The sequence below is a fragment of the Bison bison genome, unplaced genomic scaffold, assembly GCF_000754665.1.
Source record: "Bison bison bison isolate TAMUID 2011002044 unplaced genomic scaffold, Bison_UMD1.0 scf7180017864289, whole genome shotgun sequence".
In the NCBI taxonomy this organism is placed as follows: domain Eukaryota; kingdom Metazoa; phylum Chordata; class Mammalia; order Artiodactyla; family Bovidae; genus Bison; species Bison bison.
The window spans coordinates 2,034,411-2,056,071 of record NW_011494861.1 but is presented as its reverse complement, the minus strand read 5'-3'; the positions used below and the strand labels follow the sequence as shown (position 1 = coordinate 2,056,071).

Sequence of the window (21,661 nt, the reverse complement as noted above, 5' to 3'; positions counted from 1 at the left end):
ATCTTTGAAAACAGTTTGACAATTTCTTAACAGCTTAAGTATACACACGCCATGTGGTCCAGCCATTCCATTCTAAGATAGTCATCCAAGTAGGCATTCAATAACTATTCCCTTAATGAATAAACGAATGCATCTATTCTGCATGACAGTCTTTTGGGTTTTGTTTTGTTTTCAATTGTGGTAAAAAGAAAGAAAGTTTACCGTCCTAACCATTTTTAAGTGTACAGTTCCAGTAATGTTAAGTACAGGCTTCCCTAATGACTCACACGGTAAAGAATGCCTGCAATGCGGGAGACCCAAGTTTGATCCCTGGGTCAGGAAGATCCTCTGGAGAAGGGAATGGCAACCCACTCCAGTGTTCCTGCCTGGAGAATCCCATAGACAGAGGCTACAATCCATGAGGTCGCAATGAGTCAGACATGACTGAGCAAGCAACACACACACACAATGTCAAGTACATCCACCTTGCTGTGCCATGTTATTTACTTTTCATCCTGAAGGTACTGAGGATAAGACTCAGCTGAGACAGACAGAATTGGTGAGGGACATGAAAATTTAAACTTGACTTCCAGAAGTGTACTCCCTAAAAAATATGGCCCAAAGCCTGTGCTTTGTGAAGGTCCACTTGTCCTTCCATAGTCAGGGTGAGTGGCTCCTTTGAGAACAGTTTCACTTTCCTTTGTCCCTTTGGGCTCCCTCCCCACCCCTGCTGGGTCTGCCCCACCTCCACCTTGGCCCAGAGTGCCTCTGGCCCCAGCTGGTCAGATGAAGGCAGTGTCACTGCAGGGACATTCCACAGATCCAGCCTTGTGCTTCATCTGGCTCCAATCTGTCTTCCCCGCCTTGCCTCACTCCATCTTTGAATCTCAGCCCAGGCTGTATTTTCCTGTGATGTGGGCAGTGGAGCTGAGTGGCTACGTCACAGTCCTGAAACCAGACCTCTTTTGTCCCCAGCCCAGTTTCACACCAACTAGGGATATGCCTTTGGGAAAGCCCCTTAACTCCTCTTAACCTCAGGGATCTTATGGTAAATCAGGATAAGAAGGGCACCCACACCATGGCGGTTGTTATGAATATTTATTATGAGCACTTTTCACATTGTCTGCCACAAAACTACTTAATAAATGTCAGCTCAAATCCCAGGAATTGTTTGTTTTGCATTTTCTCCTTACAAGGTGATCAGTTTTATTATATACCTACATGCTTGGATTAAACACCTCTAGGATCTAGGGTTTATAGGAGATATCTCTTAGAAGGAAACAATATAATAATAATGTTATAATATCCACTAGTTATTGAGGAATTCCTCTCTTCTAGGTACTATGCCAGTAACAATAATTAATGATAATTAACTAATAATGAATATCAAAACAGTAGCAAGTCCTGATTGAGTGCTGTCTGCCAGGCAATGTTCTAAACATTTTTATATATTAACAAATCCTTATTAACAAATTCAAAATAATCATCCTTCAAGGAAGATACTATTATTTCTCTCATTTTACAGATCAGAAAACTGTAAGCACAGAGAGGCAAAGTGACTTGCTCAAGTAGAACCAGTAAGTGGACAAAGTTAGGACTCAAACTCTTTTCTCTGGTCCAGCTAGTCCTCTGGGCTCTGAATCCCAACAATCGTGCCCAGTGTAGCATATCTGTCCGGTCTCTCTCTGAAGCTTACCGGCTCTCTGTTACTCTGGCAGATGTGCTGTTCTGCTTAGGGGGCTGGACAGCTGTGTCTCCAAAAGGGACATTCAAATAGGCCAGCAGACTCCAGGGCCCTGCAGAAGACCCCACATCCACCTGGAAAACTCCATTCTTTGTATCTGGAGAGAGTCTGTGTCTTGATAGGATCTTAGGACCCACCCAGACAGTTTTGCAGGTTTCCACATGGTCTCTCCCCTCCTGGAAATAAGAATAAGCATTCAGAGGGAAGGACCCAAGGGGATCCCAACAGTCTTGAATAAGTCTTCCTTTCCTTTAAAGCAAGTGTCAGATTCATTTTTTCGTCAAACATGAATTAGTTCATTCATCCTCACAAGGATTCTATGAGATAGGTAACCGTCTTTACTTTCACTGGGGAAGGAGGGAGGACAGACTGTGCCCTCAGGGATGAGACACCAGCTGTTACCACATCTGCAGGTTGTACTTGGAGGTTCCCCCAAGTTCTCCTGGCTGCAGGTGGTCCCGTCGGCCCACATGCTGGGATTTTAACTCGGCGAGATATTGCGCCCTTTGCGACACAAATCTGGACATTCTCCAGCCGCCCCCCGCCCCGGCCCCGTAACTACCTGGGCAGTGGCGCGGTGATGGCTCGAGCGGCAAGACGCCGTCTCCTAGCTACCGGGCAGCCGTCACATGACCTACTCACGTGGCCCCCCAGCCCAGCTGGGGTTGGAGCGCGGGCAGAGGGCAGTCGGCGGGGCGGGGCCGGCAAGTTTGCTTCCCGAGTTCGGAGACCAGGAGCCCCCGCGGTTGTGGCGCAGGTGCTGTCCGGCTGGGTCGCGATGGAGCTGCCAGCCGTGAACCTGAAGGTGGCGATGGGCGGGGCGGGGGTGGCGCGGGGCGGGTCTCCCGGAGCGTGTTGGGTATTTGCGCTTTTAAAGTAGGATTTTAGAGGTGAAAGGACCGAGAGTCTGGGGAAAGTGGAGTGGTGGGGAGAAAGAGAAGCAACAGAGGCCAGGGGGAAGGAGGTGGGGAGATAGACCATACCAGGGAGACTGATCCAGAAGGCCGGCAGGAAAGACCGAGAGGGAGCTGGAGGAGGGAAGCGGCCGTCTCTTCCCGGAGTCAGACCGGTTCTGCTGGGAGCGCTGAGCTCCTGAGGCTCGCTTTGGCCTGCGCGCCCAGAATTTCTCTGGAGAAAGGGGAAGGCGTGTCGGGGAGGGACCCACGGAGAGCCCGAGGCTGGACTTGGAGGCAGGACACTTCCCCTCCACCGAGAGAGGGGTAAAGCTTTCACCTGGACCCCCAACACTGCCCTTACCGCCTCTTTTGTTGGGAAGATCAAGTTAAGGAAATCAGATGATCCCAGACAGATGGTTTTTCAGAGTTGATAGATTCAACGTCTTTATTTCTTAAGCAACACAGACACCAATAGAATTTACTCAAAAGCAGAAACCCCCAACTTTGCACATTTAGGAAAACACTGTAGCTCGCTGGGGTGTCTTCATTTCCTGAGCTGTAAGAATGCCAAAGGCTGTTCTTCTTTTTCTCCCCGCCCTCCCCCAGCCCAGTGCTTCTTGGCCGGGTTTGCCACTGAGAGGCTGAAGCCTTTAGCTTTGGTCTAGCTAAGCTAGGTTGCTTCAGTCGTGTCCGACTCTTTGCGACCCTATGGACTGTAGCCCACCAGGCTTCTCTGTCCATGGGATTTTCCAGGCAAGAATACTGGAATGGGTTGCCGTGGCCTCCTCCAGGGGATCTTCCTGATCCAGGGATTGAACCTGCGTCTCCTGTGGCTCCTGCATTGCGGGCAGATTCTTTACCAGTGAGGCACTGGGGAAAGGTGTTAACCTTGGACCAGACCTGCCATCTGTGGCCTGGGTACAGTTTCCTTTGAGACTGTATGCAGGAGTACCCTCTTACTCACCCTTGACAAAGCATTATGCACCCATGGTGTCTGGTACTAAAGTAATGTAAGAGATAGATGACTACAGAACAATACATCATCCATATTTGGATTATTAGATACGGTCTGTGCTGTGACTTAACGTGGGCACATTTCCTTAATATTGAACACTTGCTTCAGCAGACCTCTCTGAGGCTTCCAGTCAGCCGCTGCAGGGGGAGAGATGGCTGTGACAAGGGAATGGGCTTGGATTGAAGGTTTAGCAGGGAAGAAATTTACACGAGGGCAATTGAGGTTCGTTGGTATCAACATTCACTCTGTTCCAGGCTGTGTGCGGTTGATGCCGACTACCTTTGCTCTGATTAGAGATTTGCCTGAAATAATTATTAAGGGGGAAGGAGGAAAGGGACAGAGGGGCAGGAACTGACAAGGGAGTGAGCCCTCATTCTTGGGGCGTCTGTGGTGTGCCAGGTTATTAAATCGCATCAACCTTCTGAGATTTTTGTAGTTGAGCCAACTTCAGCTCAGACCAGATAGGTAACTTGTCAAGGCCCCACAGAGATTAAGTGACAGTCAGAATTTGAACCCATCAGGGTCAAACTTCAAAGCTGTGTCCTTTCCTGGCCACCATTAGGGCCCACTTCTGCTTTGACAGTTAATGCCCAGTGGGAGGGCTTAGTCTGTTTGTGGCCTTTTTTTTTTTTTTGGGAGAAACTTTATGGGCCTCACAGGCCACACGTGACCACAGATGTGAGCTTTGCTGGCTTTCAGTGCCCACAGTGAAACCGCTGGTCCTTTCTTTGACTTGAGAAATAAAACACCATATCTCCAAGGGTCTTAGCTGCTACCAATCAGAGACAAGTAAGTGCCGAGAGGTCGTGAACAGCTAGGGTTGCCAGGTAACATTGAGGACATCCAGTTGAGTTTGAATTTAAGATCAACAATGAATAAATTTCTTAATCTAAGTATGAAAAGTGAAAGTCATTCAGTCATGTCCAACTCTTTGTGACCCCAGGGACTCTACAGTCCATGGAATTCTCCAGGCCAGAATACTGGAGTGAGTAGCCTTTCCCTTCTGCAGTGGATCTTCCCAACCCAGGGATTGAACCCAGATCTCCCACATTGCAGGTGGATTCTTTACAACTGAGCCACCAGGGAAGCCCCAGAATACTGGAGTGGGTATCCTATCCCTTCTCCAGTGGATCTTATATCCCAGGCAATATTTGGAACAGTCTAGAAAATTATTCATTATCTGAAATTAAAGATTAACTGGGGGTTCTGTTTTTGTTGTTGTCTTTTCTGGCCTCCCACAGGAGTCTAAGCGGGATATTCTGAGATCAGAACCCCTTGGGAGCTCAGAAAATGCCCAGTCCCCCTGACCCTGCACTTACCCATGCCCTCCTTTCACACATTCCTGGGGCATTGGCTCAGTGCCTGCTTGTGCCCAGCCCACCCACAGTAGGCAGTGGTGCCAGGTGAATAGAAGCAGCTGCCCCGGGCCCTCCAGGTAGTTCCTAACCCAACGCCACACATGAGGCAAGTCCTGAGCTGAAGGAACGTCATTGTGAGAGTTTAGAAAGTTCTAGACTTGGGTTCATGAGGGCTTGTGAGAAAAGGCCCTTGGGAGGAGGGTGCAAGGGGGTAGTATAGCACGAGGGTTAAGAATTCCGGAACCTGACTGCACAATAGTCATGGACGGCCTTGTCTTGGGGCTTCCCAGGTGGCTTAGTGGTAAAGAACGCACCTGTGATGCAGGAGACATGGGTTCAGTCCCTGGGTGGAGAAGATCCCCTGGAGTAGGAAACGGCAACCCACTCCAGTATTGCTTGTCCATGGACAGAGGAACCTGGCAGATTACAGTCCATGGGGTCACAAAGAGTTGGACACGACTGAAGCACCTGAGCACATGCATAGCCATGTCCCGGAGGCTGACTACCTAGGAGGCAGTGTGTTGAATGTTTCACAGACCCCTCCACCTCTACATAGCCACACAACACCCCCATGGAGCATTATTGTCCTCACTTTAGAAGAGCAAGCGGCAGTTGTGAGAGCTCAGGTGATGGCCCGGAGTCACACAGCTCTAAGTCATGGAGCTGGGGTCTGATCCACATACTTGGCTCCAGCAGCCACACGGTCAACCACTGCCTGCCTCTGCCTCCCCTCTCTGGCAGCCCTGACTACTGCCCCCTGGGCTCAGCCCTTGGGGCTCCTTGGGGATCTTGCTGCCTCATTCAATAGGCCACTGAATGTTTGCACAGGACTAAGAAATATATTCTGGGGTTTTTGTTTATTTTTTGTTTTGGCCACACCACACGGCTAGTGGGATCTTAGTTCCTCGACCATAGATTGAACCTGCCCCCTTGGCAGTGAAAGCACAGAGTCCTAACCACTGCCCCTAACAGGAAATTCCCAGGAAAAATATATTCTGTATATTAATCTGTATGGAGGGGGATTCCCTGGTGGTCCAGGGGTTTGGACTCCGTGGTTTCACAGCTTGGGGCCCAGGTACAATCCCTGGTCAGGGAACTAAGATCCTGCAAGCCTATATGGTATGGGCAAAGAAAAAAAACATTCTTTATGGTGACCTCAAGTCTGTTGACCACCTGGCTAGGCAGTCCCAGCCCCACTGCCATGAGGCCTTCAGTGACAAATGAAGGGTCTGAATCCTGGTCCAAGGACCCCTCGGTTTCCCCTTAGCCTTCCTTCCTCCTGGTCAGACATACTCATTTCCATCCACTCTTCCCTTGCTCTTCCAGATCCTAGCACTGTAGTACAGTGGGTAGAGCACAGGCTTTGGGGCCAATCAGATCTCCCTCCAAGGCCAGGCTTTGCTGCTTACCAGCTGTGTGACCTGAAGCAGGTTTCTTAACCTCTCTGAATATCAGTTTCTTCACAATAAAAAGAGCATAAAAATAGACCCTACCTTCTAGGATGCTAAGAGGAGGATCCAGTGGTCCAGGAGGTGATGTAGCTTCACAGTTTTGTTGTTTTTTTTATTTTATCTTTATTTTATGTGTTTATTTTTGGCTGTACTGTGTCTTTGTTGCTGTGCAGGTTTTCTCTAGTTGCAATCAGCGGGGCCCAGTCTGTAGTTGCGGAGCATGGGCTTCTCGTGGCAGTGGCTTCTCTTGTTGCAGAGCACGGGCTCTAGGGCACACAGGCTTCAGTAGTTGAAGCACATGGGCTCAGTAGTTGTGGCCCATGAGCTCGGTTGCCCTGCAGCTGTGGAATCTTTCTGGATCAAGGATCGAACCAGTGTCTCCTACATCGGCAGGTGGATTCTTTACCACTGAGCCACGGAAGCCGCAGTCATGTTTAGTAGCGAGAAAAACTCAGACCCAAGCGACTGATTCTGCAATTTGCATCTGGGCTCTCTTGTCATACATAACTGTTTGGGCCAATGAACCTCTCACAGCCTCAGTGTCTTCATAAGTGAAACATAAGGGTTAAAACTCTACCCCAGACAGTCACAAGGATGACATGGGCCAAGTGTTCAGGGCAGTGTAGATATGCGGCAGGTACATCTGCATCAGTAGCAGGGGTTGCTGTAGGTGACATGGTTTCAGGATGACTGTCTGCAGAGGTTGTGGTTGTTGTTCAGTCGCTCTGTCATGTCCAACTCTCTGTGACCCCATGGACTGTAGCCCACCAGGCTCCTCTCTCCATGGGATTCTCCAGGCAAGAATACTGGGGCAGGTTGCCACTTCCTTCTCCAGGGGATCTTCCTGACCCAGGGATTGAACCCGGATCTCCTGCATTGGCAGGCGGATTCTTTACCACTGAGCCCCCAGGGAGGTGCTTACAGTTATTTCATGGAAACATCCAGTAACTGACTGTCAGATGCCTGTCTCTTTCTGGTTGAGGCACCCCTTTGGGACACGAGGGTGATAGATGCTGCCTTCATGTCACCAGGGAGGAACCCAGGGCTCCAACACAAAAGGAGGTGGCTCCTGGACCAGAACTCAGGTCTCCTACCCCTAGTCCAGCATCTTACAAGCCCCTGCTGCCATGGCCGGTCTCTCTCTCCCTTGGTCTTCTGACGCATTGAACACTGGCTGGGAAAGGGCCAGGCAGCCTGCCAGGCCAGGCGCTACATGAAGAGTCCAGGAGCTCAAGTCTCTCTCCTCTTGCCCAGCCGGGAGTAGTCAGGCCTCCGGGGCACATGCTGGGCACATGCACCCCTCTCTCCCCCATCTCTGTGGCCGTATCTGAGACTCCCCAGTATTCTCTTGGTAACCAGAAACCTCCCCCAGAGCCAGCAGACAGTTCTTTTGTGCTGAGATAAGGGCTGTGGGAGAGGGCAGGGCTGGTTTGGCTGGGTTCCTTTTTCTTTTTTAATTTCTATTGAAATGTGTTGTTGTTTAATCGCTAAGTCATGTCTCTTTGTGAGCCCATGGACGGCAGCACACCAGGCTCCCCTGTCCTTCGCTGTCTCCTAGAATTTGCTAAGATTCATGCCCATTGAGTCAGTGATGCTGTTTAGCCATCTCATCCTCTGCCACCCTCTTCTCCTTTTGTCTTCAATGTTTCCCAGCATCAGGGCCTTTTCCAATGAGTCGACTCTTCACCTGGCCAAAGTATTGTAGCTTCAGCTTCAGCATCAGTCCTCCCAGTGAATATTCAGGGTTGATTTCCTTTAGGATTGACTGGTATGATCTCCTTGCAGTCCAAGGGACTCTCAAGAGTCTTCTCTAATACCACAATGCAAAAAGCTTCAATTCTTCAGCACTCAGCTTTCTTTATGGTCCAATTCTCACATCCATACGTGACTACTAGAAAAACCATAGCTTTGACTATATGGACCTTTGGTGGCAAAAAGATGTCTCTGCTTTTTAATACACTGTCTAGGTTGGTCATAGCTTTCCTTCCAAGGAACAAGTGTCTTTTAGTTTCATGGCTGCAGTTATTGAGTATGGTTGATTTACAATGTTGTGTTAGTGTCAGGTGTACAGAAGAGTGAATCAGTTAAACATATACCTGTATTCACTCTTTTTTAGATTCTTGGCTAGGTTTTTTGTTGGAGCTTTCCTGCACATTCGACCCCTCTGGGCCCGAGTGGGTGTGCCCTCCCATTACAAAGATGGGGAAACTAGCCGACGAGGCTTAGTCTTCATGGGTTTATTTTCCCACGGCTGAAGAGACGTACTCCACTGGTGCTAAGTTTCCTAAATATTGAGCAAACAAAAGTGATGTTGCACTGAGGGGAGGTGTGTCTGCTAAAGGCCCACAGGATTTCCAGGTCATACTGTTTTCAGGTGCTCACTCCATATTACAGGCTTTTCCGGCTCCAGGAAGTACTTTATCCCACAGATTATAGAATGGTTTCCTCACAGGCTTTCCTGCGTGTCGCTGCCTTTCCTTTTCTGGGATCCGCAGGCCAGGCCTGGAAAATCACATGGATGGAGGAGCCTGGTAGGCTGCAGTCCATGGGGTTGCTAAGAGTCGGACACGACTGAGTGACTTCACTTTCACTTTTCACTTTCATGCATTGGAGAAGGAAATGGCAACCCACTCCGGTGTTCTTGCCTGGAGAATCCCAGGGACGGGGGAGCCTGGTAGGTGTGAGCAAGGAGTTAACCAGGGACGGGGGAGCCTGGTAGGCTGCCGTCTATGGGGTCGCACAGAGTCGGACACGACTGAAGCGACTTAGCAGCAGCAGGCCAGGAGCATCCGTTTATTAAAGACCTGCTGTGTGCCCAGTCTAGAGGTGGGAACCAGAGCATTTGGGAATGAAGACTGTTTCTGAGATAGAAGTTGAGGGAGGGAAGGACTCAGTGTTGATGTTGGGGAGTGGAGAAGTGATATATATGACTGTGACTCCTTCCTTGGTTTCTTGTCTTAGTTAAAAACCCAACACCGGGACCACCTGGCTGGCCGCGTGTGGCAGGTCCCTTCCCCTCTGTGGGCAGGACTTCCTGTCAGAGAGGACCGTGTTTTGCTTTCAAGATAAAGATCAGAATTCTCTCCCACACCTCCCAGGCTCAGCCCTGCCCCCCAGCCCCACCCCAGCTTCCTGTCCCTCCTCTACTCTCCTCTTCTACTCCAGCCACATGGGCCTCTTTTCAGTCTCCAGAAGGTTCCATGCTACCTTCCATCACAGAGCCTTTGCAGGTGCTGTCCCTTTGGCTCGAAATGCTCTTCTTTCCCCCTCTGTCCCTGGTTAACTCCTTGCTCACCCACTTCATCTCCCCTGAAACATCATCCTTCAGAGAAGCCTCCAGTGCTCCCCTCCTCTGATCCAGAATGAGGGTCCTTTTCTTCACCATTACTTCCTTCTCAACAGACTGTCTGTTCGGACCCCATACTCCTTAGGTAATTTTTTGGTTAGCAGGTGTTCCCCCCCACCCCACCCGGACTGCCAGGTGTCAGTTCTGGAAGGGCAGCCTAAGACTGCATCTGCCCGACTTACCTTTGAATCTGCAGGGGGAGGCCAAGCAGGTGTCAGCGATGCCAACTTAACCTGTAAATGATTAAGTAACCTGGCACAGTTTGATCACCCTTCTTCAGTCCCTGCAGCATCCTGGATGTCTCAAGTGGTAAAGAATCCACCTGCAATGCAGGAGTCATAGGAGGCATGGGTTTGATCCCTGGGTTGGGAAGACCCTCTGGTGGAGGACATGATAACCCACTCTGGTATTCTTGCCTAGACAATCCCATGGACAGAGGAGCCTGGCAGGCTACAGTTCATGGGATCTCAAGGAGTCGGACATGACCGAGCACACATGCACTCATTCTTCCATGTGCTTAGTCAGTCGTGTCTGACTCTTTGCAACCCCATGGACTGTAGCCCACCAGGCTTCTCTGTCAGTGGGATTCTCCAGGTAAGAATACTGGCATGGGTTGCCATGCTCTCCTCCAGGGGACCGTCCCAACCCAGGGATGGAACCCAGGTCTCCCGCATTGCAGGCAGATTCTTTACCATCTGAACGACAAGGAAAGCCCAAGAATACTGGAGTGGATATAGTTCAGTTGAATCGCTCAGCCGTGTCCAACTCTTTGTGACCCCATGGACTACAGCACACCAGGCTTCCCTGTCCATCACCAACTCCCAGAGCTTACTCAAATTCATGTACATTGAATCAGTGATGCCATCCAACCATCTCATCCTCTGTTGTCCCCTTCTCCTCCTGCCCTCAATCTTTCCCAGCATCAGAGTCTTCTCTAATGAGTCAGCTCTTCGCATAAGATGGCCAAAATATTGGAGCTTCAGTTTCAGCTTGGGCTTCCCTGGTCACTCAGCTGGTAAAGAATCTGCCTGCAATGTGGGAGACCTGAGTTCCATCCCTGGGTTAGGAAGATCACTGGGAAGGGAACAGCTACCCACTCCAGTATTCTGGCCTGGAGAATTCCATGGATTGTATAGTCCATGGGGTCACAAAAAGTTGGAAATGACTGAGCAACTTGGATTTTCACTTTCTTTCAGCTTCAGCACCAATCCTTCCAATGAATATTCAGAACTGATTTCTTTTAGGATTGACTAGTTTGATCTTGCAGTCCAAGGGACTCTCAAGAGTCTTTTCCAACGCCACAATTCAAAAGCATCAGTTCTTTGGTGCTCAACTTTATTCATGGTGCAACTCTGACATCCATACATGACTACCGGAGAAGCCATAGCTTTGACTATATGGACCTTTGTCCAAAAATGTAACGTCTCTGCTTTTTTACATGCTGTCTAGGTTTGTCATAGATTTTCTTCCAAGGAGCAAGTGTCTTTTAATTTCATGGCTGCAGTCACCATCTACAGTGATTTTGGAGCCCAAGAAAATAAACTCTGTCACTGTTTCCATTGTTTCCCCATCTATTTGCTATGAAGTGATGGGACTGGATGCCATGATCTTTGTTTTTTGGATGTTGAGTTTTAAGCCAGATTTTTCACTCTCCTCTTTCACCTTAATTGCTTTCTGCCATAAGGGTGGTATCATCTGCATATCTGAGGTTATTGATATTTCTTTCCGAATTCTTGATTCTAGCTTGTGCTTCTTCCAGCCCGGCATTTCACATGAAGTACTCTGCATATAAGTTAAATAAACAGGGTGACGATTTACATACTCCTTTCCCAATTTGGAACCAGTAAATTGTTCCATGTTCGGTTCTAACTGTTGCTTCTTGACCTGCATACAGATTTCTCAGGAGGCAAATAAGGTGGTCTGGTATTCCCATCTCTTGAAGAATGTTCCACAGTTTGTTGTGATCCACACAGTCAAAGGCTTAAGTGTAGTCAGTGAAGCAGAAGTAGATGTTTTTCTGGAATTCTCTTGCTTTTTCTATGATCCAACAGATGTTGGCAACTTGATCTCTGGTTCCTCTCCCTTTTCTAAATCCATTTTGAAGATCTGGAAGTTCTCAGTTCACATACTGTTGAAGCCTAGCTTGGAGAATTTTGAGCATTACTTTGCTAGTGTGTGAGATGAGTGCAATTGTGCAATAGTTTGAACATTATTTGGCACTGCCTTTCTTTGGGATTGGAATGAAAACTGACCTTTTCCAGTCCTGTGGCCATTGCTGAGTTTTCCACATTTGCTGGCATATTGAGTGCAGCACTTTCACAGCATCATCTTTTAGGATTTGAAGTAGCTCAGCTTGAATTCCATCACCTCCACTAGTTTTGTTTATAGTGACGCTTCCTAAGGCCCACTTGACTGCACACTCCAGGATGTCTGGCTCTAGGTGAGTGATCACACCATCGTGGTTTTCTGGGTCATTATGATCTTTTTTGTGTAGTTCTTTTATGTATTCTTGTCACCTCTTCTTAATATCTTCTGCTTCTGTTAGATCCATACCATTTCTGTCTTTTATTATGCCTATCTTTGCATGAAATATTTCCTTGGTATCTCTAGTTTTCTTGAAGAGATCTCTAGTCTTTCCCATTCTATTGTACTCTGCTGTTTCTTTGCACTGGAATGGGTAGCCTATCCCTTTTCCTGGAGATCTTCCCAACCCAGGAATTGAACTGGGGTCTCCTGCATTGCAGGCAGATTCTTTACCAACTGAACTACCAGGGAAATCCACTCACTCCTCAGTCCCTGGGGAAAACCTCAGAAGACTAGTTCTACTCTGCCTCGGTTTCCACATCTTTGTAATAGGAGGGCACATACACTCAGGCCCTGGGTGGAACAACACCTGGCTAAGTCGGGATTGAATCCTGGCTCTGCTCTGTGACCTGGAGCAGATTACTTACCGTTGAGCCTTGGTTTTCTCAACTGTAAAACGGGGGAAATTGTGCTTCAGAGGATTGTAAGGATGAAACGCGTTCACAGGCAGAAAAATCTTATCTTGGTGCCTGACACATAGGAAGCACTCATTAATAAAGGTAGGTAGTGACCAAAATTCCTTCCAGAGCTAGCCTTCTGTCATATTGTTCTTGTTCGTTGCTGAGTTGTGTCCAGCTCTTTGCAACCCCATGGACTGCAGCACGCCAGGTTTCCCTGTCCTTCACCAACCCCTGGAGTTTGCTCAAACTCATGTCCATTAAGTCGGTGATGCCATCCAACCATCTCACCCTTTGTCTTTTCCTCCTGACTTCAGTCTTTCCCAGCATCAGGGTCTTTTCTAAGGAGCTCTTCACATCATGTGGCCAAAGTATTGGAGCTTCAGCTTCAGCATCAATCCTTCCAGTGAATATTCAGGATTGATTTCCTTTAAGATTGACTAATTTTATCTCCTTGCAGTTCAGGGGACTCTCAAGAGTCTTCTCCAACACCACAGTTCAAAAGCATCAATTCTTCAGTACTCAGCCTTATTTATGGTCCAACTCTCAGTCATGTAGGCTCAGCTTTTTTGGTGTCTTGAGACCTCTGTACAGTCAGGTGTGTTGGTCCTTAAAGAGCCATTTTCCTAGTCCTTTGTAGCTGGAAGAGTTCTTTAGGGGTTGGGCACCACAGTCTGGACTTGGTTCACTTAACCTGAGCACTGGGGACAAGTTGGGGTATCCTGGCCATCTGCCCCAGATGTCATCTGCCCCCCACCCCGTGTGGAAAACATCCATGTGTGTCCAAGCCCAAAGAGCTTCTCTCTCTAGCACAAAGGTTAGGAGCCCTAGTTTTGGAGTCAGACTTCCCATTTAATTACAGTTTTGCCATCAGTGGAGTCATGATCAACTTAATTTACCTCTGAGCCTGGTTTTCTTGACTGTAAAATGGGAATGATTCTAGTATCTGCTTCAGAAGCTCAGAGAAGGTCATGTGAGACATTGGGCCCAGGCCTGGCACGTTGCAGATGTGCAATAAATAATAACTTTTTTTTTTTTGTCTGTACTGGGTCTTCATTGCTGCGTGCAGGCTTTCTCTACTTGTGGTGAGCTGGGGATACTCTCTAGTTGCCACACTCAGCCTTCTTGTTGCTGTGGCTTCTCTTGCTGCACAGGCTCTAGGTTTGAGGCTCAGTAGCTGTAGCACGCAGCACCTAGTTGCCTCATGGCATGTGGGATCTTCCCAGACCAGAGATCGAACCCGTGTCCACTACATTGGCAGGTGGATTCTTAACTACTGGACCACCAAGGAAGTCCAGTAGTGATTCTTCTAGAAATGCAGCCAGAGTTCCTTGCTGCAGGTGGCATCCTCTCCTTAACACCCCCCACCCCCTTGAGCACAAGACTAGAAACCTGGGCCTTTCACTGCAGTCCTTGCTGTGCCACCCTTGCTCTCTGGGCCCAGCATGCCGCCGCTGCCTCAGGCTCTTGGCATCCTTGAACCCTTGGTGCCTGGAGCAAACTCCCTTAAAGGTCCTTGTCCACCACTGGACCCTACTCCTGCCGTCTCGCCACCACCCCCGACCTCAGCCCCATCCCGGCCCTACCCCTCCTCAGGGCTCTGGGTGTTGTGTCCTTGCCTATGCTTCTGGGACACCTGAACACCCTGGAACACCCCACTCTCCCTCCCCTGTGCCTGGCTGGCCCCCAAGTCCCCTTTAGCACCAGCTCCGAGTTTCCCGCTTCTTCTCCCTGCCTTCCCCATAGCATCCATCTGCTTCTTCCTTCCTTCTTCTCTTTCTTTTTAAAAAATATTTATTTGGGACTTCCCTGGCGGTCCAGTGGTTTAAGAATCCACCTGGCAATGCAAGGGACGTGTGTTCGATCCCTGATCCAGGAACTAAGACCCCACATGCTGAGTGAGCCACTAAGCCCTCGCGCCGCAACTAGAGAGCCTGCATAACACAATGAAGATCCCACGTGCTGCAGGTAAGACCCGACGTAGCTAAAGAAACAAATGAATAAATATTTACTGACAGAGATCTTTAGTTGCAGCATATGGGATCTAGTTCCCCTCATCAGGGATGAAACCCTGGACCCCCTGCATTGGGAGCACAGAGTTTTAGCCACTGGACCACCGGGAAAGTCTAATACTATATTCTTTACTTGCTTTGCAATCAGGACTCTCTTGATTTCTGGGAATAGAGACCAGTTCCAGTAAAGAGGGCTGTCTCTGAAGGACATATGTGTCAATAAAAAGGGTAGGACAGTGCACGGACTCTTAGTATAAATCCTAACATGTTACCTTCCTGCAGAAAAGCTCCTGGTGACTTCTTCAGTGCCCTTGAGATGAAGTCCATGCTCCTTGCCGAGGTCCTCCAGGCCTACCTTTCCCCTCTGGTCTCCTGCCCCCGGGCTGCTCTCCCATTCCTTGATGCACTGGGCATCTGCTCAGCCCCACACGGCACCCCAGCTCCAGTGTACTGAAATCAGCCTCATTTGAGCCCCTTCCAGCCATCGAGGCCTCCTCTGGTTTCAGAAGAGATTCCCAGGTTCCCCAAAGGAGCTTCCAGCTTTAGAAACAGGAAGGGGTGTGGGTGTCAGCTGCCCCAAGGGACCGGGGAGGGGTGACCTGGCAGTGTCCTCTGGCCTGACCTGTGCTCTTCCTCCTTTTCTGCCACTGTTGGGGGCCACTCTCTTGCTGGTGTTTGAGCAGACATCCTGAAGCCCTCTTAGGTCCTAGGCAGGGGCTTCTGGTGTTTTTTGGTTCCAGAAGCTTTGCTGCCCATTCATCCTACCACCATGGTGGTCACAGTCGCAGTTCTCTTCTCTACCTCACCCCCTCTTTTTTTTGTGCCACAGGCAATCCTCCTGGTTCACTGGCTGCTGACAACCTGGTGAGTGAGTGTGGGTGTCCAGTTCTGTGTCCCCCTGGTCTCCCGAGATCTGGGTCCACATGTCTCTCTGGGGTCTTGTCCACGTGTATCCTGGGTCCTGTCCACATGTATTCCTGGGGTCTTGTCCATGTCTCCCGACCCGTTCCAAGACTAAATAGCTCATCTGTCAAGATCATCATTAGCAAGCTCCTGTGTCTCAAGGATGTTGGAGGGGCAGGTGGTACACAGAGGCCTTTGCCATCACTGACCCTAGGAGCTTCTAGCCCTCATCCTCAGGAAGACAGCAGCCCAGGGGGCAGTACTGACAGCTCAGACCTTTCTCCAGACACTACCTAAGCCCTTTGGGGCTTGGCATCCCTCTGGTTCCTCCACTAGGGCCTTTGCATCTGGGGCTGTAAGGTGCTGAAGCCTAGGGGCTGGCCTCTCATACCTTGCTGGGGTGGATGTCCGGTGGAGCTCTGTGTGTCTGTGACCTTGGGTGAGCCACTCAAACCCCCTGAGTCATTTTCTCAGCTATAATGTGAGAGTATTACTGACCTTCCCACTTATCCTCTTAAGTCATCTAAAGGTGAAAACACAATTTCTGAAACCATAATAATTGCTGACATTTATTGAGGGTGCCTTCTGGAGGTTAACTCAGCAGCTCAGCAAGTAGACACATGATGAATCTGAGTACGAGGGTGAGGTCACTCACTTAGGCGTGGACCCTCACCCATTTCATACCCCCTGCCCAGAGACAGTAGACTCAGGATTTAGACTGACCCTGGTCATGTCCTTAGCCCTGCCGTGTTCCAGCCGGGTCACCTTCATCAAGTGACTCCACTTCTCAGTACCTTGGTTTCCATCTGTAAAATGGGTGCAAGGATGCACGGCCCTCAGGAGCTGTGAGGAAGAAGCATGGCCTTGCTCTGCTCACCAGACACTGCCCAGGCCTACACAAGGGAGGCCCGGGGACCGCAGGGTGATTTTCATCATTACCTTCTGCTTTATCTGCTTTATCTGTTGAGTTTCTGGGGAGATTTTTCTGCCCGACCAAGACTGGAAACCATTGAGCTCACGTGTGCATTTTGCAGACGTGGAAGTGCAGTGTACGTGTTCGTGGGTATGAATAACAGGAGCAGTGATCATCATGGTTAATGGCCTTGGAGAGCAGAGCGAAAATCCAGATTTCTCAGGCACACTCCCCAAGACTCTGAGTTAATGAGTCCAGGCTGGGGCCCCAGCACTTGCTTTCTCAAAACCAAAAAATGAGATGACTGATTTCCAAGTAAGCCCCATGGTGCTCTGCACTTAACTGCTTTGCACATGTTTCCCATATGGTATACTTCAGGGAATGTCATTTATATTTATGAAGCACCCCACTCTGTGCTTGGGCCGTCCAGGTGGGTAAGAGCATGGCCTCTTGAGCCAGACTGCCTGGATTTAAATCTCAGCTCTGCCACTTAGCAGCTGGGTGACCTTGGGCAAGTTCCTTGACCTCTCTGGGCCTCAGTCTCCTCATCTGTAAAATGAAGATGACCGTAGTGCCTCTTTACAAGGATTGTTGATGCATATGCACATAAATGAACCCATTTAAAGCACTCGTAACTGTGCCAGATACTAGTAAGGGGTCTGGGTTAACTATTCTTTTCTTTGAATGGACAAACAGTTTAGTTAGTAGCGATGCCCTACAAGATAAGAGAGTGGGCATTGTGTTAGAAGGTGGTCCTTACAGTGGGGCAGTCAGGGAAAGAGTCTCAGAGTTAACATATGAGCTGAGGCTAAAATGACACGAACGGACCAAGTGTTCAGGTAGAGGGAAGAGCAAGGCAATGGATGGGAGCTATAGGCTGGGCTGTGTCATCAGACCCCACAGGACCCTGTAGACCATGATCAAGAGTCTGAATTTTATTCCAAGAAAGTGTTGGAGGACTTTTAGCAGAGAAATGACATCCCCTGATTTACCTTACTGGTTGCTGTTTATGGAGGAGTTAATAAGTGTCTCTAGTGGTGAAGAATTTGCCTGCCAGTGCAGGAACGTAGAGACACAGGTTTGATCCCTGGGTCTGGAAGATCCCCTGGAGGAGGGCATGGCAACCCGCTCCACTATTCTTGCCTGGAGAATCCCATGGACAGAGGACGCTGGCAGGCTACAGTCCATGGGGTCGCAAAGAGTCGGAAACGACAGAAGTGACTTAGTATGCATGCAAGCGCATTTATGGAATGACCAGGATGGGGCAGGAGTGGAAGTTAGGGGAACAATGGGGAGAGGCTACAGCGAAATGCTCAATCCCAGTAGGAGAAGATGGTGGTTTGGACCTGGATGGATATGGCCAGATTCCGGATCCATTTGGGAAGCAGAGCCGATGGGATGTGCTGACATTTTTGGCACATGGGTGTGAAGTAGGGGAATGGAGAGGGGAACGAGGCCGACTGTGGCCTCTACTCATGGGGGCCCTGAGACAGCGCCCCAGGAGGTGACCTGTAGGAGGGGTGGGCACCTAGAGGGCACCTCCTGACTTGACTCAGGTGCCTCCTCCCGCAGGGGCTGCATCGTGTTCCAGGGCCCCTATGCCTGGACCAACTTCCCCATCCTGGCCTTGGGCGTGTGGGCCATGGCGCAGCGGGACTCTGTTGACGCCATAAGTATGGTAAGCTGGGGGAGCAGCCAGGGAACCGGCTTCAGGGTGGTTGTAGGCCCAGCTCCGTCTTCCCCTTTCCCTGTCCTGTCTTCTCTGCCTTCATTTTTCCCCATTTTCCATTTTTTAGAGTCCAGGCTCCCAGCCCACATGTATCTTCACTAGCCCGGCCTGCTGCTCTGCCTGCCTGGCTCAGAGAGTCTCCTCATTGTTTTCCCAAAAGGGGCATGGGGTGGACTCCCACCAGTGCCCCATGAGATTGGCCATTCCTGGAGGGCAGTAGGGCATGCGCCAGTAACCCTCCTTGAGGGCCCCCCTAATAGGGAGGGCCTCCCATGAAGAGGGAGCTCAACCACTTTGTGAGGTCAGAGTGGACACAGTCTGGCTAAACTGTCCTACCAGGAGCCCCCGGACACCCGCTCAGACCCCGTGGCTGTGAGCACCAGCACTGGCCTCTCAGGATGGTTAGAGACGGATTTCTTCGGTGGTGGAGATGGAACCAGTGAATTCCAAGGGACCTTCTATCTTAGAGGTTCTGAGCCCACGTCTTGTGCCTCATCATGGCCTCAAGGATGAGAAGAGTTGGGGGAGAGGACTCTGTCAGAGCCTGCAGGCTGGGTCCCAATAGGGACCCCATCCCTGCTCTCAGCCCTGCAGTCCTCAGTCAGGCATCTAGTCTGCAGAGTCCCACCTGCTGTCTTGGTCTGTCTTCCAGCAAACCCCAAGGACACAGTAGGGCACAAATGGAGCTTCCAGTCTGGTATATATGGTGGGGGGATGGGGTGACAGGGCAGCAGCACGCTCACCACCCTAATGACACTGTGGTCACCCCTCGGCCCTGTGCCTGGCTGTCTTGCAGTTTCTGGGTGGCTTGGTGGCTACCATCTTCCTGGATGTGATCTACATTGGCATCTTCTACCCGAGGTCCAACCTCTCGGACACAGTGCGCTTCAGTGCAGGCATGGCCATCCTCAACCTGATCCTCAAGCCGATCTCCTGCTTCTTCGTCTACCACATGTACCGGGAGCGTGGGGGTGAGCTCCTGGTCCACGTTGGTGAGGCCACCACCTCCAGCCAGCTCCCCAGTTCCCCTCCCACCAGCCCCGGTGCTGGCACTGCTGTCTCCTCTCCTCTCCTCGGTCTCTGCCTTGCCCGCCCCCCAGCCCCTGTCCCAGGGAGCCAACCTTGCCCCCTGAGACAGGGATTCAAGGTGCAGGGTGGGGCCTGGTATGGGCTCTGGGCACTAGGCTGAAAGGTATGCAAGTTTCTGGTCTCCTAGAGGAACCCAGGGGTCCCCTGGCCATCCCTGCCTGGCTATGGTGCCATGTCCTTCTCTCAGCTTAAACATGGGTGCGACTGGGGGCCTGATCCCATAGGCACCTGCAGGGCCAGCTTTCCCTCTCAGCTCCCTCTAGCCCCATCGCTGGAACCCCCTTTCCTGCCACCTAGGGGTCTGGGCAACCAGGGGAGAGCCAGTGCTGGCCTGGGTCCTGGGGGCCCCAGCCAAAGCCAGCCCTGAGCTGGACCCCTGCTTGTTGCAGCCCTTCCCCAGCCCCCTGTGACACTGTTCTCATGTCCTTTTTGAGAGAAGTGGGGAGACCTGTGGTCTTCTGCCTTTCACTCTTGAGAAAAGTGGCCTGAGACCTGCTGGGGAAGCAGCTGGGTTGAGGACGGGAATGGCCCAGGGCTGCCCACCCTTGGCAAACCACCAGGCTGTCCGGACCTGCCCCGGGGTAGGGAGGAGCCAGCACTGTCCCTCCATTAGACAGATGAGGAGACAGAGGCCTGGGGTGCTGGGGGCTTGTTCAGGAGCACAGGACAGATGTAGGGAGTGAGGATGGGAGTGAAGGGTATGGCACCCAGAAGCCAACAGCCTGCCTGGCACCATCTGGGCTCTGCAGCTGCGCCAGCCCGGGGGCCTTCTGGAGGCTGTACAACGATGTCCACTGTCAGGGAGAGGAGCTGGAGGGGAGCCCGTGGGTCCGGGGCTGGGCATCCCTCGGCCAGATTCCTGAGCACGCGCTCCCAGGGAAGCACCGAGGCACAGTGGCTGAGCCCTGTCTTTAGCACCGTGCTGCATCAGTTGGAATCCTAGTGTCCTCTGCTTCAAGCTTTATAATGTCAAGCAAGGCAGTTTATCTTTTTAACACTCGGTTTCCTCATCTGTAAAGTAGGGACAAAAAAATACCCTGCTCTATAGGGTTACAGGAGGACTGAATAAGTGATACATGCTAAAGGCTTGGTGCCTGGGGCTGCTGCCACTGTCTGTCCTGGGTACCTGGATGCCCAGCTCTGGCTTTTCTTGTTGGGGTGGGATTGGTGGTGGGGAGTAGGGGGACCTTGGTTTGGCCTCGTGGAATTTCCTAAGTCTTAACCCTTCATTTTTTTCTTTCTCTCCAACCCCCCAGGTTTCCTTGGGCCCTCAGAGGAGCGCAGTTCCTACCAGCCAATCGACTCCTCAGAGGTGCCTGCCGACCCTGAGAGCAAGGCTCACGTGACCCGGGGATACTGAAGCCCAGCCCAGGGGCCAGTCTGACAAACTGTGGAGCCGGCAGAGAGGAGGCCTCATCACCTTCGTTGTGCCTTGGACATCATCCTAGGGGGTGCTCCTGATCGCCCCCTGCTTTCTCAGAACTAACTTGTGTCCTCCAGTTCCCCATCTCAGGGATTGCCTGAGTCACGTGCCCTAAAAGGCCCAGAGCGCCTGTGCACATCTGTCCCCAATTCCTCGAGCCCTCTCCTCCCTTCCGGGTAGCCCACTGGTCCCAGGCTGGGAACTCTGGTTGCTTTTGTCCCCTCCACCCTTAGCTGCTCCGTGCAGGCCCCAGGCCGAGCCATGCCCGAGCCTGGCAAGATCAGGCCTCTAGGGGCCAGTGGTGCCGCCCCCACCTCAGCCTCTCCTGAGGTTGGCCATGCCCTCCCGCAGGAGCTCTGAGAGCCTTGGGTCCTGCTCACTGCCAGGAGCACAGGGGTAAGGACCCCTGGCTTCTCACTACCTGGTCACTTGGTGCCTGAGGACCCCAGGGCTGGAGGCAGGAGGGGTCTGCAGCCCCTCAGACCCCCATCAACCTCCAGCTGCAGGCCACAGCATTAAAGGGAATTCTGCAGCCAAGTGTGTTTTGAGCTGTGTTTCCTCTCCTCTCAGAGCTGGGGCCTGGACTTGCCATTCCCAGGAAGATTTCTGCTGTGAATCTCCAGGGTGCCAGGGCTTAGGTGCTTGTTTCCTTGTGACAGGAGGAAACGGGGGCTTGTGACCAGCTGGGCCTGCCGGGTGCTCAGCTCTGGCCTAGCCGAGGCCGCAGGAGAGGGGGCACTGTTCAGTGTGTCAATAGGCATCCATGTCTCTGAATTAAGTGACAGGTATTGGTTTGAATCCTGCTCTGCCACTGACTGTGTG

General features: G+C 51.0%; 1 protein-coding gene across 2 annotated transcripts; it reads left to right on the top strand.

Annotated features, from left to right (window-relative positions):
* Positions 1-2,405: 2,405 nt before the first annotated feature.
* On the top strand, positions 2,406-21,376 carry AGTRAP (angiotensin II receptor-associated protein). 2 transcript variants are annotated; one of them, XM_010849878.1, is made up of 5 exons: positions 2,406-2,528; positions 15,612-15,646; positions 18,171-18,276; positions 19,124-19,298; positions 20,673-21,376. In XM_010849878.1, the coding sequence occupies exons 1-5, from the start codon at positions 2,502-2,504 to the stop codon at positions 20,774-20,776; spliced, it is 447 nt and encodes a 148-aa protein (XP_010848180.1). In that variant the 5' UTR covers positions 2,406-2,501; the 3' UTR covers positions 20,777-21,376. The 2 variants fall into 2 exon arrangements, with proteins under 2 accessions (XP_010848180.1, XP_010848179.1); XM_010849877.1 differs by having other exon boundaries at positions 19,124-19,319.
* Positions 21,377-21,661: the final 285 nt, after the last annotated feature.

What these genes read in the sequence shown, in the direction of transcription:
- AGTRAP (XM_010849877.1), top strand. Translation starts at nt 2,502, where the DNA reads ATGGAGCTGCCAGCCGTGAACCTGAAG. An exon ending in CACTGGCTGCTGACAACCTG is followed by an intron (nt 15,647 to 18,170) that starts GTGAGTGAGTGT and finishes CTCCTCCCGCAG; the next exon opens with GGGCTGCATCGTGTTCCAGG. An exon ending in CTGTTGACGCCATAAGTATG is followed by an intron (nt 18,277 to 19,123) that starts GTAAGCTGGGGG and finishes GCTGTCTTGCAG; the next exon opens with TTTCTGGGTGGCTTGGTGGC.